General features: G+C 40.2%; 1 protein-coding gene across 24 annotated transcripts in view; it reads left to right on the top strand.

Moving 5' to 3' along the window:
* The window catches only part of MEF2A (myocyte enhancer factor 2A), a 161,225-nt gene extending 143,826 nt beyond the window's left edge, over window positions 1-17,399 (top strand). For 14 of the 24 annotated variants that reach the window (XM_065548512.1, XM_065548510.1, XM_073996816.1 and 11 more), the window contains 4 exons: window positions 4,212-4,235; window positions 7,616-7,742; window positions 11,537-11,663; window positions 13,298-17,399. In XM_065548512.1, the coding sequence (XP_065404584.1) occupies window positions 4,212-4,235; window positions 7,616-7,742; window positions 11,537-11,663; window positions 13,298-13,670 (651 nt within the window). In that variant the 3' untranslated portion in view covers window positions 13,671-17,399. The remainder of the gene's footprint in view (window positions 1-4,211; window positions 4,236-7,615; window positions 7,743-11,536; window positions 11,664-13,297) is intronic. The other 10 variants (XM_065548514.1, XM_065548513.1, XM_065548516.1 and 7 more) reach the window with 1 other exon arrangement.
* Window positions 17,400-19,571: the final 2,172 nt, after the last annotated feature.

Genomic DNA, 19,571 nt, shown 5'->3' on the forward strand with positions numbered 1-19,571 from the left:
CAAGGCAGGAAGATTGCTTGAGCCCAGGAGTTTAAGACCAGCCTGGACAACACAGCAAGACCCTGTCTTATAAATAAATACATAAATAAACAAACACTTGCTGTACAATCTGGTAATGCCACTCCTAGAGTATTTATGCACATGAATTGAAAACTGTACTTACACAGAAACCTGTATCTTTCATAATTGTAAAACACTGAAACTAGCCTAGATGTCCTTCAACAGATGAATGGATAAGCACACTGTATGCCCATATAAGGAAATGCTACTCAGCAGTAAACTATTCACACAGCAATATAGATGAATCCTGAGTGAATTTTGCTAAGTAAAAGAAGCCAGATCTAAAAGTCCACAGTCATGTATGATTCCATCTATATTTCATTCCGGAAAATGCAAAACTCCCTGGCTGCCATGGGTTGGGAGTGGAGAGAGGAGTTGACTATAAAGGGTTAGTATGAGGGAATTTTTGAGGTGATGGAACTAATCTGTGTGATGCTGTTTTGTTAGATGCATGGGTCTGCATTTATTGAAACTCATAAAATTGTACATACAAAGAGTGATTTTTACTAAATGCAATTTAGTAAAGATTCCGGGAGAGCCCAAGATGGAATGCATATTGTCACACATGAATATAACTTTATTACAGATGAGTAACATGATATCGAAGGGCTGAGGAAGAAAGAACCCAGTCTGAGTAAATTTGGAAACTGTTTTGACTGGATACTGTAAGGTTAGAGACCAACAAAATTCTAGCAAATTACTGTACTCTAGATGGTAAATTCATCCCTCACATACACAAAGGGTTGAACATATAAACATATAACTAAATATAAACAAACAAATGGACATTGTAGATAAAGGGAGCCAGGTTTCTCATGGTTGGAGGAGAAAGTTGCAGATAACCAAGGGGGTGTAGGGGTGGGGGTCTAGAATGAGCCTATGTTTCAGGGTTATAGTTGAAGGATTTAGTAAGAGTATATATATGTACATACATACACATAGATATATGTGTATATATATTACATATATATGTGTATATATATACAGACATATATATGTGTGTATACACATACAGGTAGATGGATACAGAAATATGTATGTGTCTGGCTGGGCACAGTGGCTCATGCCTGTAATCCCAGTACTTCAGGAGGCTGAGGCAGGCAGATGTTGAGCTCAGGAGTTTGAGACCAGCCTGGCCAACATGGCGAAACCCCATCTCTACTAAAAATACAAAAATTAGTCGGGTGTGGTAGCATGCACCTATAGTCCCAGCTACTTGAGAGGCTGGGGTGAGAGGATCACTTGAGCACAGGAAGTCGAGGCTGCAGTGGCCTGTGATTGTACCACTGCACTCCAGCCTGGGTGACATAGCGAGACCCTGTCATGCACACACAAAGATACAGTTGTGTGTACATATGAATTAGTATACATTATATATTTCCTGGCTCTGTTGGCTGAGAGGTCTGTGAGGCAGTAGCACACAGTAACTCAACTATCCGGTGCTCAGATTTTAGTTTCTGAACACCATTTTCTAATATAAGGGCGCAGGGCTGCTTGGAAAAAATGGTTTGTTGTAGATTGGGGCAGGGAATCGGGATGAGCCAGAGTTGTCAGAGGTTAAGAAAGTGCTTATCAAAAGTCACAGGAGCTGGCCTTTCGAAAGAGTTTCCAATACCAAAACTAGAACAATTTGAGTAACAAAATAAATAACAATAGTATTGGATTATAGCCCAGGGAATAAAAAACATTGAGTCCATTACTGATTTAAATAAATGATTGAATAAATAAGGAGAAAGGGACAACTCTTTCTTAGAACATAACTCTAATTAATTAATGTAGAAAGAATGAGAGATAGTAAATCACCATTAGAACACCACAGTACAATGGTAATTATTGCAGGCAAAGTCAGTGGATAATGCTAACATAAGTGGGCAAAAAGTTTAAGTAAAAAACCGTATTTGCTTAGTCTCAAAATGTCTCTTCCCAAATATTTGTTTCTTACAAAGGGAAAAATTAGAGAATTAGAAATAAGAGAATCCTGGAAAACACTGCCTTAACCAGAGGATCAAGGTTAACATCACCAGTAATGGGACATAAAGACAACATGTGCCTTCCAACATGACATGCTAAGAAGGCCGTGTCTCTCTGTGGTATTCTTGCAAAAATCCATGACCTTCTATCTGATTATGAATGAAAATCAGACCCAAATTGAGAGACATTCTATAAGATACCTGATCAGCACTCTTTCAAAAAACAGTGTCAAGGTCATGAAAAGGAAAGACTAAGGAACTGTCACAGAGCAGAGGAGACTAAGGAGACGTGAGGACTAAAGGCTTGTGGGATCCAGGATCTGATCCTGGGTCAGGAAAAAGGACATCAGTTGAAAGACTGGCGAAATCCAAGTAAAGTCCAAAGCTTTAATTGGTGCTATATTGGTTTTATTAGTTTTGACAACTGCATTGTATTTCCTTGTGATGTTAACATTGCAGGAAGCTGAGTGAGATGTGAGGGAGCTCTCTTTGCAAATGCTGTCTAAAATTATTTCAGAATAAAAAGTTTAAAATCCATATATACGTACATAACAAAGAAATATACCCCAAAAGGGAGCCAAGAAAAAAAATGGCATTTAGGATAGTTATGTAGCTTACCTTTCAGATACTGGATATGCAATACTTGCTACTGTCTTTCAGAAATAAACTATGCAAATGTCATGTAAGGCACAGAAATGTTTATAAGAATTGTTAGTAAACTGCCAATTTAAAGACAAACTACATTTAAGCATTTAGCAATTGCTTAAGAAAGTTATGTCTGGTTGTTAAGCATGAAGCGTCTCTGTGGAAAACTCAAAATGTGTCATATGAACTATTTACACACTTATTCCTGTACATTAAAGTGAAAACCATATGTTTTACACATACACAGCTATAATGTTTGACAGTGTAATATTTTTATGTGTACCTTGTGTTTGGAGATATGTAAAGATATCTGTAACAGGACAGTTGAATAGCATCTTGCCCACATTGGAGATAGCAGTTGTAGATCAAGTGATTGTTTTTCAGAGTAAGTAATCGGTCCCACCTACTTTACACCATTTACAGAGAAACCTCCTTCCAGATTAGGGCTTTGTGTATCAGTGGCACTTACAGCGACACTTTTCACAGATTGACAGAGAAGTTTAACTTATTCAAGTAAAATAAGAGAAAGCTGATTAGACTGTTTCTAGTATATTAATATTTTCTAAATATTATGAAGCAAAGGAGCAAAAATGTTTCATTTCTTTTTTTTTTTAGACAGAGTCTCCCTCTGTCATCCAGGCTGGAGTGCAGTGGCGCAATCTCAGCTCACTGTAACCCCTGCTGCCCAGGTTCAAGCAGTTCTCCTGCCTCAGTCTCCCGAGTAGCTGGGATTAGAGGCACCTGCCACCACACCCTGCTAATTTTTATAGTTTTAGTAGAGACGGGGTTTCACCATCTTGGCCAGGCTGTTCTTGAACTCCTGACCTCGTGAGCCGCCGTGCCCGGCCTCATTTCTTTTCTTTACATGACTTAATGAATTTATTTCTCCTCCAGTCTCATTTTCTTCAAATACGTGGTTTTTCTCCATTGAAGTTATTTTATTCACATGAAAATATATGTTCAAATGATAAGCATATCTAAAACTGGTATTTTAAACTCTTGCATTTATTAACAAATGTTTGTGTTCCTGTTGTTTTATAACACTGTGCTAGCTCCTGTGGGAAATAAAACATACAGCAGTTTCTGCCTGCCAAGAAGCAGAATTTAGTAGGAGATAAATGAACATGTATCACCAGGTGGGGTAATAGTAGGATGATTAAGATACCGAGTTACAGGTACAGAGTTAGTATTCTCAAATTTCCAAATACAGATTGATACCATGATGAGAAACCCCTTTTAAATACTGTTGCAGTAGCATAACTGTGTATACGAGAGGCCAGCATGAGAGCAGACCAAGTTGGGGGAGGAGGGTGTCTGAATACTGGCCCTAGAGAATTTAAAGGAATTTTTCTAGTCTTTTGAAAAATCAACAAGTATAGCAACAAGTAATTTATATTTCTATCTGTTGTGTATATAATCGTCTCTTTAGAGTTTGACAGCTGCTAGTGTCCAAATATGTTTTTCTAAAGAAATATTTTGTTTGTGAGTACCAACAGTCTTAGTAACTCTCTTATCCCTCTTATGTGCTGAGTACAGTCGGAGGAAGAGGAATTGGAGTTGGTGAGTGTGGGTTTCTGCTTGAAGGAAGGTGAAAAAGATGTAGAAAGTACTAATTACCTTACATGTTCTTATCTAACCAATGTTCCCTTTGTTACACAATTTTTTTAAACACTATTCAAACACTTTGAGTAAAGCAATCTACTGGTACTACAGACTCTAGTTTTTCTATTTATAATTGTATGTGTTGACCCATTTTATTTGTTGGAGGGAACATTGGAATAGAGCCTTTAAAAACAGTAGCTGTCCATGAGCATAGGATACTTGTTAAATTTTTTTTTTTTAAGGAAAGATACAGAATACCTTATATAGCTCTCCAAATTATTGAAATATTTTTAGAAAATGACTTCACCCTTGAAGTTCCTCAGATTGTAACACACGATGTTGTGTTGTTTCTCTTTCAAAAAGATTACATCATTTTTGGTGAGGTCACCTTTTTCAGAGTTGGAATTATTTCATCCTGCATGATACAGCCTGAACCACAAGGGGGTTCCCTGTTTACTAAAAGGAATGTCTGTAATTCAATGTATATATATTTACTTTTCTATCAGAAGACACTCTGTTCTTAAAAGCAATTATTGCTCTTTTTCCAAAACAAACGTTTTCTGTTGGCTTTTCCTCTAGAAAATAAACTTGACTAAAAGCAACTTGCAGTTTATCTATTTCTTCTTTAGGTACTAAAACCAAAACCTCACAGGAGTCATCATATAATCTCAAAGTCAGCTGCTAATTAAAAGACTTTAAGGGGAATAAAAACTTGGAAATGTTTTTAGCATGGACAGGGGTTAAGAGTGCATGAAAGCATGGGGGAGAAGGCATCCGTTGGTTTTAATATTCCATGTTTATGCATGCTGGTGTGTTTTGCACAGTTTGTGATCTTTTCAAATAAGGTTGTCTGTTCCCCTTAAAATACGAGATTGTTCCTTATTTAGCTTTGTGATCAGTCACAGTTTTGGATATAGTTTTGTATTGGCCAACTGAACTATTCTAGTCAGCTGTAAATGTTTTGAATTATATTATGAATATCTTTTGGAGAAACACTTTACTTAATGATACCATAATGATCAGTAAATGAGAGTTTATAATTCAAGCTAAAATAATTCACCTTAGGTTAGACTTCACTGTTCAAGGAGTTGTGAATGCTTCCATGAATTATCTAGCACTATATTGCCCTCTTGTGGTTCTGAAAATCACTTACTCTTAGAGAACTCAGTGCCTTTGAGATTAGGAGCTTAGTTGAGTAGAACCAGTGTTTGAAGTCTTACTGTTTTCAAAGGCATGCCAGAAGATTGCCATGAAGATGATGCCATGGAGTAGGTAGGGTCCAAGCCAAACTATGTCATACTGTATTCTTTCACCTAGTGATTTGACTTTAGAAGTTCCAGACTAAATATGAAAGAAGAAATTAAGTCCAAAGTAGATCTGTATCTTGAAAAGTCATTAAATTTAAAAACTTGATACTGAAACTAACATATTCCCAACTGGCATACGTTGGTTTTCCACATTCCTCAGAGTAAGTACATTTGTAATTACAGAACCTCAGAGATAAATATATTAGGTCCCTGAAGACTTTAAAATACGTATCTAAAAACTTATAAACAGCCATTTGTATTCTTTAAAACTGAAGCCTGAGACTCTATAATCAATTAAAAATGCAGAACTTTGTGTGCCAGAACCAAAATATAATCAGAAGCACAGTCCGTTAGAACTTAGAAGTGGTTCAAATTGCCTTGAGCTCTAAAATGTAATTGTGGATGACTGATCCGAAGTGCGGAAGGACAGGTGCCCTGGGGCCTGTGCGGAAGGACAGGTGCCCTGGGGCCTGCACTAAAGACTGTACTGTTAAGACCAGCCACGGAGATTCCTTTAGAAGCTGAGCAATAGTAGAACAACTTGACTTCATGAAAGCTCCAGTAGACTAGGCTATGGATTAGAAGGAATAAAAATATGTATCTTTTTTTTCCCACCACTTATATAGAAATTTGGGACAGAGGGTTTCTTGGGACAATAAGGATATTATCTTACATTTGTGTAGTACTTCAGTTATGAAAGCACTTCTGACATAATAACCTCATTTGATTCTCACAGTAGCTGTTGAAGGCAGCCAGGACAAAGATTGCTGTATCTTCTCTATTTGACAGTGAAGAAGTTCAGAGAGGTCAAATGATTTTCCCAATGCTTAGGAAGTGGTGAATCTGGGACAGAAACTCAAGCAGTACATCCACATCCACATGGTCTTTCTCACATCTTCTAACCTAGGATAGAAAACAGAAATTAAAAAGAAATAAACTGAGATCAGGATCCTCATTGAATGTTTGTAAGTGTCTAGATCTAGCCAAAGGCCTTTGTCTGATGTACTCTTTTGAAAATTGTGGTAGAGAAAATGGAATCACATTCTAACTCTTCATAATCTCAACGGCACTGAATTATACTTTACTGATTTGGCTCAGATCCCTGAATGTCAGTTATCAGGCTGTAACATAATTTATAAAAAACAAATAGAGTTGTGCTGTGACTTTCTGGTGTGCTAGTGACACAGAGTCTGTTGTGTTCCTCCGATCTTAGATTTTGGAAAACTGTTACCTTAAGCCAGTTTGGTGAGAAACTGGTTCTGTCATACTCCTACACATTAAGGACAATGACTATCTTAAACTAACTGGATTATTTAATAGTTGATTTTTTTAATCCATTCCCAGCATGGATAGGATGCTGCATAGATGCATCCAGTTGGCAATCATTTAATATTGCTCTTCCACAGCCCTGTCAGCAGTACTTGATTCAAAATGCTCTACTCAAAGCGTCTCCTACAGAAGGCCAGGGGACCATGAAGGGATACATATCTGAATCTGTTGTTAAAAAATAGGTCAACTGCATGATTGGAGAGAAAGAAATAAGAATACAAGCTGCACTCAATAAGCCATGACTTCAAACTATGTTAACATGTAAATGCCGCAAAGAAAAGTAGTTTTGATTCCTATACTCATAGACGTACAATCCCTATATATACAGATGACCTTTGCCATCAGCATGTATTTAAAACCTACATATATTTAGGGTAGTCTGACAGTATTTGTAGCGGCATCACGTCCTCATTTTGTGCTAACAAATAGAAGTGCTAATGCCTGTAACGTAAGTTCCTATTTTAACGTGGTGTGTCTAACATTAATAAACTATTTTAAGAGGAGAATTAATGTAAAAATATGACTCTTCAAATCAAATATTTAGTTGTTCTCACTAGTATTTTTGAAGTTTTCACATCATCACTGCTTCAGAAAATGACATTCATATAAAACTGAAAAATGTCACTTTTAAATTGAAAGTTATTTTTAAGTCAACATAAATACCATATAAGAACACTTTTTCTCTTTTTTGATCTCTCACAGAATACCCAAAGGATAAGTAGTTCTCAAGCCACTCAACCTCTTGCTACCCCAGTCGTGTCTGTGACAACCCCAAGCTTGCCTCCACAGGGACTTGTGTACTCAGCAATGCCGACTGCCTACAACACTGGTGAGCCTGCTTTGGTGCCTTCCATAGGTTGTACTTCTCTCTGTTCTGTGATCAACGTGTGCTTTTGTGATTTTTTTTTTTAAAGTATATTTATTGAAATAAACTATTTCCAGTTTTTTAGATTTAAATTAGGATGTATTTTTAAATGTGCTAGCCTTGAAAAAAATTACAAACAAAATTGATAGTGTCAGAGTTGAATAAGTTATTTCTGCTTCTCCATTGTGAACTTTCAATTACCCCTGACAAAAAGCCCATGTAGATAATATCAAAGTGGTGGCATACATCAAGCCAAGAGGGTAGCAGCCTGTTGCTTGAGTATTGTTGATGTAGTTTCTCTTTAAACAATATCACAGTCTTCCAGACTTTTAAAATAAGATGTTTGTCTTTATGCTGTGTTAACGTGCTTTGGGAAAGACATGAATCCCTTTGGACCTGAGACTTCGGGAGGTGGCCGATGTTTGACTATGTCTGACAGGCTGTTTTCCTCCCTGTAACCACTAGCTTGGTCCATGTCATTTGTGCTCCTGAGGGGCAAAGCAAGGACTGTTCTGGTTCCTCCTCAGAGCCAGTCACTCTGCCTTTGAGGGGAGTTTTGCCTTCATTTATGTTTAGTTAGGCATTTCATCTTAAAATGCCCTAATTTGGGGTTGTATTAGGAAAATTTAAGAATATTACAGTGATTGTAGGAGTGCTTTTAGCCAAGCAGACTGTATGGAGAATCGAGGGCAGCTGGTTTCATTTAAATTTACCAATCTAAGAAGAAGTGGAAAACACATGTGGTTTCACTTTCTCATCGACTGAGCCAAACACCTGATGCTTCAGAGGAAGAAGGCAATAAATTCTACCTTGCCAATTACTCCGAGACTGCAATGCAGAGAAGTTATTCTTTTATGATTCTCCTAAGTGTCATAAGTAGACTGTGGTAAAGATCGTCTGATTTTAGCCTTCAGGGTGAATGCTTTGGCACAGTACTTTGAAACTGCTGTCTGCAGCTACCTGAGGGGGCAGAGTGTTGAGAACATTTGATTGCCACTTTTAAGTAGTTCTTTTAAAACAAACAATAAAAGGTTTCATTGGAAAAAAAAAAAAAAAAAAAACTTCTTAGGAAATATCCATTACTTTTCCAACAATTAGTATGAAAAATAATGCCCAAATTTGTCGACTACATACTATCTTAGGGACTGTGAATCATATCCTGTTATTTGTGTCTTGCACAGAACAAGGTTCCAGAGCAAAGCCAGGGATGATGGATTCATAGAAATTCTGTTTCGATGCACTGATCACCTGCTATATGAGAGACACTATGCTAGGGACATACCTTTCTCCAAGTTTATTCTAGACAAGGAGACAGGACATACCTAAGTGGGCAACCATGGAGGGGAAGTCCTGAATTGTTGTGTTTATGAATTTATACTCTGAGAAATGAGAAGGTACGGCAAAGCTATAATGTTCAGAGGCGTATTGACTGAGAAGAGGGAGCTTGAACTAGGTCTTAGATTATGGTTTACTGAGTGTTTCATTACAGGTTTTTCAGTATACTTAGAAATTCCACTATACTTATTTTCAGAAATGCCATTGAATTGGGAATTTATTTTTTAAAAGTATAAAAGGAATTACCAAAGCGTATAAAAATGGAGGCAGGCTCTCAAAATCATCAGTCGCTTAGCATCAGTCTCATGCCACCTTTTGACTGACTTTATCTTTGTTCTCTTTCTCATAACACTTATTCTGTTTTAAGTTTACCATGTTATTTTTAACTTATTCACACATCTATTCAGCAAATACTTATCAGGCAGCTACTGTGTGGTAAGCACTATGCCAGGCACTGGAAATACAGGAGTGCAGAGTCAACAGTGGAGCCTAGGAGGAGGGCACAAGACACATAGCACTAGGGTCAAGCTGCTGCAATTGTGTCAAGGGCTATATCTCAGCTTGGACATGAAGGAACATGCATGACTCAGGCAGGCAGAAGAGGTAGAGTGCTCTTGGGAGAGGGCGTGCCTGTACAAAGGCTAGGAGTTCACAGGCGGCACAAGGCTGAAGGAATGGGAACAGAACGTGGGTTAGAATTGAGACTAGAGAAGTAAGTAGCGATTTGTAGACCATGTCAAGGATTTTGGAAACTGTCTGGAGAGCATTGGGAAGCCATAAAAAAGTTTTAAGTAGAGGAGTGCCATGATCATATTTGTTATTTTGAAAAGATCTCTTTGGCTGCTATATATAGGGTTACAAGGCAATGCCAGGAAGCGACATCAGAGGCTGTTGTAGTGGTCCAAGCAATGTGTGTTGATAGCATAGACTAGAGTGGTGGCAGTAGAGATGGTGAGACTTGGGCAGGCTTGAGAGAGAGCAGATAGAATTGCTCAGATCTGGAAGTTGATGGGGGGAGTGAGAGGGAAGGGAAATAGCAAGGATAACACCCATAGGCTTCTGCACGAGCTGCTGGGTGCATGTTGGTGCCATGTACTAAGACAGAGTACTTAAGGAGGAACAGGTTTGCAGGAAAGGACAGGCCATGTCAGATTTGTGGCGTTTGGAGTGGCATCCAAATGGACATGGCATGCAGGTCGTTTAAAAGACCTAGAGGTCAAAAGAGAGTATGGGCTGGAGGGAGCACTGGGGAAGGCATCAGTGTGGCAGGCCCTTGCCCCAGCCCATGGGAGTGTATAGAATAGAATGAATGACAAGGGCAGAATCAGGACAGCGCTGAGCACCAGCTATGTTGCTTCAGCTTAGTTCCTTTTTTAACATGTTAATTCACTAGGAAGACCAACTTCTTTAAACACCTCTCTTGAGACATGAGAAAGAAGATAAAAGTAGAAGAGTTTTGCCACCTCTCTTTAGAACCAAATGGAAAAGACAAGTGTTATGATGAGCTGAAATAACTCCCCGTGTGAGTGATAACTATCGTCCTAAATCTTGGTCCCAGTGATTATGACTGAAGCATTCATATGATATGAGCTGGGTTATACTCTAGGACACCAAGTTTTTTCATGAAGTTGAAACTATTTTGCATGCTGTCAAGGAGTTTGTGATAGTCTAGGTACTTTAAACAAATGCAGTGAATTAATTGTGTAATGATGTCACTAAGCTTGGCACCCCATGTGAAGGGAATCTGTCTTTCCTGTCCCCTGTCCCCCAACCCCTTACTTCATTAAGACTTGCTGATTCAAACTCACTCTGGTTGGGTTTGACTGTTTCTGTTTGTTCCAAAGGGTAGCGGCAGGCATATTTAAAATAACAATTGTACAGAACATTCTTTAATGATGGCCTCTTATTTGAATCATCCCAGACAACTAAATATGGCTAGATCCTGTAAAATCTTCCAAGAAAAGATTTTGGATTTTAGACCCACATGTATGTTGTTTTGTTGTGAAGTATCTGGCTTCTCTCAATGTAGGAACTTTTTATTTTTTTTGAGAGGGAGTCTATTGCGCAGGCTGGATGGAGCACAGTGGTGCGATCTTGGCTCACTGCAGCCTCTGCCTCCTGGGTGAAATTCAAGCAGTTCTCCTGCCTCAGCCTCCCGAGTAGCTGGGACTACAGGCATGTGCCACCATGCCTGGATAATTTTTGTATTTTTAGTAGATGTGAGGTTTCACCATGTTGTCCAGGCTGGTCTCAAACTCCTGACCTCGAGTGATCCGCCCATCTCGGCCTCCCAAAGTGCTGGGATTACAGGCATGAGCCAGCATGCCTGGCCTCAGTGTAGGAGCGTTTGTAGTAGCTATCTAAAAAATAGATTCCATGTGGACCTTCCATCACATGCAGAGCTGTCTTGTCTTCTTTCGTAGATTATTCACTGACCAGCGCTGACCTGTCAGCTCTGCAAGGCTTCAACTCGCCAGGAATGTTGTCGCTGGGACAGGTGTCAGCCTGGCAGCAGCACCACCTAGGACAAGCAGCCCTCAGCTCTCTTGTGTGAGTAACTAGAAGTTTTCCCTGCATCTTTACTCCTAGCCGACACACTCTCTTCTCCTATCAGTTACAGCCTTTTTCGCTCTGTTGAGTTTCGTGTGAGGAATCCTGTAGTGATTCCTTTTCAGGTAGAGACAAGTGTTGGGAGAAAATATTTTCTTTACATGGCTCTAGATAGTAGCTTGGATACTGACAAACTAGGCATTTCTTGAAGGGATTTGGGAAGCAAGGCTTCTCCCATAGGGACATCCCGAGGTAGAGAGACTCAACCGGGATCTGAGGGGGTCCAAAGGCACAGGTATCACCCACATGCACCATCCTTCTACCCGCTGACCAGTGATTAAGCCACCTGCTGCACCGCTGCTTCTAAGCGCCTGCCTCTGGTTCCCCTGCTTGAAAGGCAGCCTGTAGGCATTCGGGCCCCCCCGCCACCCTTGCCATTTATTGCTTTGGCAAGTATCTGTAGACAAGAGTAGGAAGACAAGCTGTATCTTCTGCTTTCTCCCTGGGCATAGAGAAGGAAAACTGGGGGCAGGGTATCTTCTATATCAGTCAGACTCCATAGAATTTGTGTGATTGATCCCAGCCCAATGCACACACCAAACCTCATTCACAAAGAGAACATTCCTCATGGGCAGGGTGTAAGGATATAAGCAAAGAGGATTTACATTGGTGCCCAGATGAGGCCAGACATCCCTGAACAGCAGGGAGAAAGAACAGGGCTTTTGTGGAACCAGGATGACAGTAGACCCATGGAGCAGGTGGAGGAGAGTGTCCCAAGAGAGGGGACAACATAGCAGACCCAGCTGGCCTCCATGAAGACTGGCTGCCTTGCCTCTGATCAGGGCAGTAGGAATACCCCAGACCTCTAGCCTCTGCCCAGGAAGTCCCCAGAGAGCCTGAGCTCAGCAGTCCCTTTCCCTCATACATTCTGAAGTAACTCCACAATGAGGATTGTTATCAGTGGTCTTCTTAAGAATTATGTCATGGAAAAAGGAGCAGAGTATCTCAGGGAAATTTGCCTACACAGGATTTGGCCCTCAGGCCTGTCCTGAGCATCCTAAATGAATGCACTAAAAATAGACCTGGAAAAGCAAGTGGAAAGGGCTCAGAGCCCAGGCCTGGGGAACAGCCTGTTTGCGTCCTCCTGTACTGCTTTGAGCCAGCTCCTCATTTCCTCATCTGGAAAATGAGGATGGTGTGACTTGCACCTTAGAGGTGTTGTGAGGATAAAAGAGATGTGCCCTGTCACAGGGCCAGAGCAGATGGTGAGCAGATGCTGAGGAAGAAGAGACAGTGTGCGGATGAGGCTGCTGTGCTGTTCCTCTGTCTTTCTGGTCCCTGCACAGCATTAAGACACTGACATTGTTTTGTGTACTTCAGCTGCAAGAGTACCAACGTTGTGGGTAACAGAACCAAGTAACGTAAGGGCTCCATGGTGCTGTTTTCTTTCCTCCCAGGAAGACGGGATTTCCTTTTGTGCCAAGCACGGAAGGAAATGACCCAAACCAGTCTTGAGGAACTCTGACAAGATTTCAGACTCTGGGCCCTTTTCCGTCAGGCAGTGTCTGTACTGTATCATCCCAGTTTTGCAGAGGCACTCACAAGCCATTGACCTCTCTTTTTTTTTCCTTCAGTGCTGGAGGGCAGTTATCTCAGGGTTCCAATTTATCCATTAATACCAACCAAAACATCAACATTAAGTCCGAACCAATTTCACCTCCTCGGGATCGTATGACCCCATCGGGCTTCCAGCAGCAGCAGCAGCAGCAGCCGCCGCCACCACAGCCGCAGCCACAGCCACAACCCCCGCAGCCCCAGCCCCGACAGGAAATGGGGCGCTCCCCTGTGGACAGTCTGAGCAGCTCTAGTAGCTCCTATGATGGCAGTGATCGGGAGGATCCACGGGGCGACTTCCATTCTCCAATTGTGCTTGGCCGACCCCCAAACACTGAGGACAGAGAAAGCCCTTCTGTAAAGCGAATGAGGATGGACGCGTGGGTGACCTAAGGCTTCCAGGCTGATGTTTGTACTTTTGTGTTACTGCAGTGAACTGCCCTACATATCTAAATCGGTAAATAAGGACATGAGTTAAATATATTTATATGTACATACATATATATATATCCCTTTACATATATATGTATGTGGGTGTGAGTGTGTGTGTATGTGTGGGTATGTGTTACATACACAGAATCAGGCACTTACCTGCAAACTCCTTGTAGGTCTGCAGATGTGTGTCCCATGGCAGACAAAGCACCCTGTAGGCACAGACCAGTCTGGCACTTCTTGGACTACTTGTTTCATAAAGATAACCAGTTTTTGCAGAGAAACGTGTACCCATATATAATTCTCCCACACTAGCTTGCAGAAACCTAGAGGGCCCCCTACTTGTTTTATTTAACTGTGCGGTGACTGTAGTTACTTCAGAGAAAATGCTTTGTAGAACAGAGCAGTAGAAAAGCAGGAACCAAGAAAGCAATACTGTACATAAAATGTCATTTATATTATCCAACCTGGCATGGGTGTCTGTTGCAAAGGGGTGCATGGGAAAGGGCTGTTGATATTAAAAAACAAACAAAACAAAAAAGCCCCACACATAACTGTTTTGCACGTGCAAAAATGTATTGGGTCAAGAAGTGATCTTTAGCTAATAAAGAAAGAGAATAGAAAACACGCATGAGATATTCAGAAAATACTAGCCTAGAAATATAGAGCATTAACAAAGTAAAATTAATATATTAAGTTATAATTGGAATATGTCAGAAGTTTCTTTTTACATTCATATCTTAAAAATTAAAGAAACTGATTTTAGCTCATGTATATTTTATATGAAAGAAAACACCCTTATGAATTGATGACTATATATAAAATTATATTCACTACTTTTGAACACATTCTGCTATGAATTATTTATATAAGCCAAAGCTATATGTTGTAACTTTTTTTTAGAGAATAGCTTTATCTTGGTTTAACTTTTTAGTTTTATTTTAAGAGGGGAAAACAAAAATATCTTGCAAGCAGAACCTTGGAAAAAAAAAGCCATGAACACTTATTCTATATGTAAATTAAAAGTTGAGCCAAACTCTTTGTGTATATAGCATCTTAAATATATTATCACCTTTGATGTAAGTACCTATGTATTGTATGGTCACCAGATTAAAAAGTATATTTTTGTGGATTGCCGCCAATTTGGGGGGAAAAGGCGAGGTCCTTTATTAAGTATTCACTGTTTAATATTTACTATTTTGTTAAATATACTGTACTTTGGATTTTAATTATTAGCCCAGTTTTTTCAGAGGATTGTATAAAGGGGTTTCTCCCCTCACTGGTGGTGAATGTGTGATGTTACATTGTAATCTTTGTGCTGTATGGGTTGAGCATCATTATATATTTTATATGTGTACATAAATAGCAAAGTGGCAAAAAAATTGGTGTTAAGTTCATCCTGCATAAGTATAAAATGTGTTGTAACAAATTTTATAAGGCATTATTTAAAACTTGCCTTTTGTGAGGAAAAAAATATAGTAGAAAAAGCTGACCTAATTTAATTAATATTAGAGAAAATGGCAAAATAGTAGATGAGCACAAAGGTTTTATAAGTGGTAAATGATTAGGGGAAAATACTCGTGGGGAAAGGGATCTTTTTTCCTTGACCATCTGAAAACAGAATGATGCAGCTGGTTACAAAATCCTACCATTATCAGCTCTTCTGCACATCGCAGAGATAAAGCTTTGGTATGCGGGGAGAAACGCTCTTAAGGTGCCGGTCCTTGGCATGACTCTTGCCATTCTAATTGGAATTAGTGCCACCCTCAGCTTGGATTTTGAACAAGGCCTTATTCTTTCAGGAAGACAACTAATGGATGATAGCAAGTTCATCCACTTACTGGGCTCGTGCCATGAGCAAAATTCAAAGTCCTGTATATCTTTCATTGTAGATTTTTAAATACTCCTTTTCCTGAAAAACTCAAGGGTTTAAATATTGCTATTTTATATTTTAAACAGTATTGAGCAGCTACCTACAATTTCTACGTACATTTTGTTCCCCTCACCACCACCCCCAAATTATGTTCCTTTTGACATTTTCCTCATTTGCTGTTTGTGACAAGTCATCAGCCAGATTTCCTGACTGACACATAGGTGTGATCAGTGCAGGAGAAACCTGTGCACCACAGGCTGCAAACTGGAGGTTCTGTTCTCATGGCAGTTTGGGCAGTAACTTTTGAGAGAGGCCAAAAAAAGGAGGATGACATGCTGTCTCCTCTCTTCAGTATAGACATTTGGCTCTTATTCAGAAAGGATTTTTCTTTAAAAATGTACTTATTTTACTGAACTACTTACAGGCACATTTCTTCATAAGACCACACCTAATCCAAACAAGATAGTCTCCCAACACTGAAGTTCCAAAATAATCCTTACCACTTTGTAAACCATTTATAGCTTTGAAAGTGTTAAGTGATTCCTTCGTTATTATTTATGCATGTTCATGAACTTCTGCTGTACATTGGAATAGGAGTTAACACATTCACATTTACTGTCTATTTTCTTGTGTGCCTTATGAGATGGCTTTTCTGACTGTATCTCAATAGTCTTTCTTTCTATGCAGGTTTATAATCAGTACAACTACTGTTTTCTAAAATAATATTACTCAAGGCTCGGAGTTTGTATTTAAATTACACTGACCAAGTAACAATGTATTCCATTTCAGGAACCGAATATTTGACTGTTAACCTTTTTCCCATACGCCCAGTGTGGCATGGAGCATATGGACTTGACAGACATCTCTCACCCAGACGCTCATGTGTGAACACACCCACATCCACATCTCTGGGTGGAAACCAGCCTAGAGCGGGGACAATGCTAATGGTGTTGCTTTAGAACCGTCTTTTCTTACCCTTTTAGACTCGTGTTTTGTATGAGACACCATTGCAAGAAAATTTTATCCCTCCAGAAGTATTTTATTACTAAAAAACAAAAGCAAAAAAAGCTTAGAGTAAATTGCACTGGTTAAAGTACAGTTTCCAACAGCTGTACTTCTTTAGTACTCTAATCGCCACTCCACTGCGAGTGAAAGTCACCATTGTGTGTACACAGGTGGTCCCAATCAAAACTCCATCTTTTGAGCCCAATTATGTCCATTGTGTTGTAGACTAAATCAGGGGTTTGTTCTAAAAGAACAATACATGTTTTACCATTTCCTTTAACTAGAAGGACAACTAGTAATGCATTAACATAATTTCTCTATTAACCATCATGCGCACAAGAAATACATAGTAAATAAGGAACCTGAAAACTCCTGGCATTGGATCTTAAGAAGCTAGATGATTAGAATGTGAAAAAGATTTTACAAATGTAAAACTTCTATTTCTCTGTAGAAACTTTCTTCACTTTGCTGTGCAAGAAGACACTGCTTTGCTATATTTAAAATGGCTTTTTTAAAGAGATTTATGTATTTGGTAAATGTTTGTAGTCAACAGTTCACACAAGAAGCTGTACACGGTTTGATCATGTAAAACCGTTTGGCGGCACAAGCTGGACTTTGTTGCCATCCTTGAGATGAACCTTTTAAGAAAAATAAGTTAATCTCAATTTTTCCCTGAATGTGTTGTTTTTCTTCATTATACAATAAATATAATAGTGAACTTTTTATCAAATGGTGAAGACAATGCTAAAGGTTGTTGTAAACTGTTTGTCTCCCGCACTCACTCCAGTAAAGACGGACTGGCTCTTACTGTGCATCGAGACTCTGTCATGTTTGCCTGGGGAAACAAGGCGCTGGCTTTGCCACCAGGCGCCCCTTCCCCTAAAGCCCTCTCCTTTTTCATTCCTTTCACAAAGACCTCTTTCACCTGCAGGGCCCCTTTCTCTGGGTTGAGACAGGGTCAAGGAAACCGTCCCAGTGCCCCCACTCGCCTCCCCCTTGTCGGAGGCCATCCCTCCTGGGCAGCCCTGGAGCCTGTAGGATGCAGTGGGCCATGCAGTCCCAACGGGGCCTAATCCAGCTGTTGCATGCACAGCGCTGTGGATGAATGGAATCCATTCGGCCTCCAGTAACTGCTTCTCAGAAAATATGCCAAAGCGTGTTAGACGGGGTGGGTGCGTTAGAACCATCGTTAGATTCTGTGTCTCTCTAAAGTCTAGGGTGTGAAATGATTAGTTTTGCCCAAAATACGTACATGATGCTGAGCTAGAGGCAGCAGAAGACAGATTTACTGGCATGAATTGAATTTTCTTTTCAAAAATGATAGGTGTACGTCCCAGTATGCTGGCAGGTACTTAATGGTCATCTCCCTTTGTCATAATTCAGCTAGAAAATGAAAAATCTTCAACTTTCAGTAGAAAATGTTCTCTCCTTCTGATGTGCCTTCTAAGCCAACTCCTAGCTAAGCAGATTCCTGGTGTTAAACTGAAAACTAAATTTTTGTGCTGGCTACAGCGGGGCTCTTATTAGCAGGTTTTGAAAGCTGGTTGAGTCCTGTGGCTAAAAATACTCTAATCACAGCTGCAGCTACTTAAAATCAATTCATTACATTTTCCTGCTTGGCTCCCCTGAGTGCCTTGCTCTAGGCGGTATCTTGTTTTCAGGCCGATTCTGTGGCACCAGCCAAGATGATTTTCAGTTGGAGTCCTGTGCCAGCTGATGGGCCGCAGCCTGCTCCATCGGTGGTCCAGTGCTCACAAGTGGCCCCAAGGACCACTCAGTTGTAAAACTGAGAGGAAGAGGAGTGTTTCTTCCCATCTTCCACGGGGCCCGGAGGTTTCAGATTGGGGCATAAAACACCAGATATTCTGGGTCGAGTGGGCTCGTGTCCTCATCCCACAGAGAGCTGCTGAGCCCCATCTGTGAGGTAAGCCCTGATCCCAGCTGTTGCAGGCTTTGGGCTGAGGACGAGCTCTTCCCAGGCAGCCCCAGCCCCAAGTGCACATAGCTGGGGTGTAAAGCTTTGGTGCTCCTAATTTCATCTGTCTTGCTTCCCAGAGGACCCAAATTGACAGGGCATCTTACTCAGCTTAGAGGCCAGGGCCTACACTCCAGTCACTTTCTTAGAGATGCACGATGTGCCTGCTTTCTAGCTAACCAAAGCAAACGCAGCTGTGGAAGAAAGAAATCAGTTGTACTAACTGGTTTCACTACACAGTCCCCCCTTTTTTTACTTACTATATACACTTCATTTTGAACTCAACTTTTGAGTTACAGAGAGATGGGAAGATAATGTGGTTTCCACATATCCCTCAGCGGGCTTTCCCTAATGCTAACATTTACATAACCATAGTACAAGTATGAGAACCCAGAAATTAATATTGATACAGCATTTTTCACTAACTTACTTGAATCTCCCCATTTTTTCCACTCATGCCTGTTCTAGGATCCGATCGAGGATCCCACATTCCCTTTGTCACTTGTTACAGCTTTTCTTATCTTGTATAACCTTTGACACTTTTGAGTACTGATCAGTTATTTTGTCTAATACCCCTCATTGTGGATTTGTCTGATGTGATGATTGGAATGAAGTTGTGCATTTTGGCAAGAATACCACAGAAATCATGTGTCCTTAATGCATCATGGAGTCCATGTTGATGTCTTATTCCGGGTGACACTAACTTTGATCACTTGGTTCAGTGGTTTTTACAGGGTTTCTTCAGTGTAAAAAGTTACACTCTCTCCCTTTGTAATTGATACATATATTGGGGGAGATACCTTGAGACTATGCAGGGTTATATTTTCACCCCCTAATTTTGCATCTTGTCTACAGCTGTGGTAGCCGCCTGTTCTCTTCCACATTTATTCACTGGAATTCTGCTGCGAGGAACAGCCGTCCCCTTTCATTTCTTTAACTCATATCATTGTGAACTCAGGGATTTTATTTTTCCTGTGGGTTAGAATCCAGTACTGTCATTATTTTGCTC

The sequence above is a fragment of the Macaca fascicularis genome, chromosome 7, assembly GCF_037993035.2.
Source record: "Macaca fascicularis isolate 582-1 chromosome 7, T2T-MFA8v1.1".
In the NCBI taxonomy this organism is placed as follows: domain Eukaryota; kingdom Metazoa; phylum Chordata; class Mammalia; order Primates; family Cercopithecidae; genus Macaca; species Macaca fascicularis.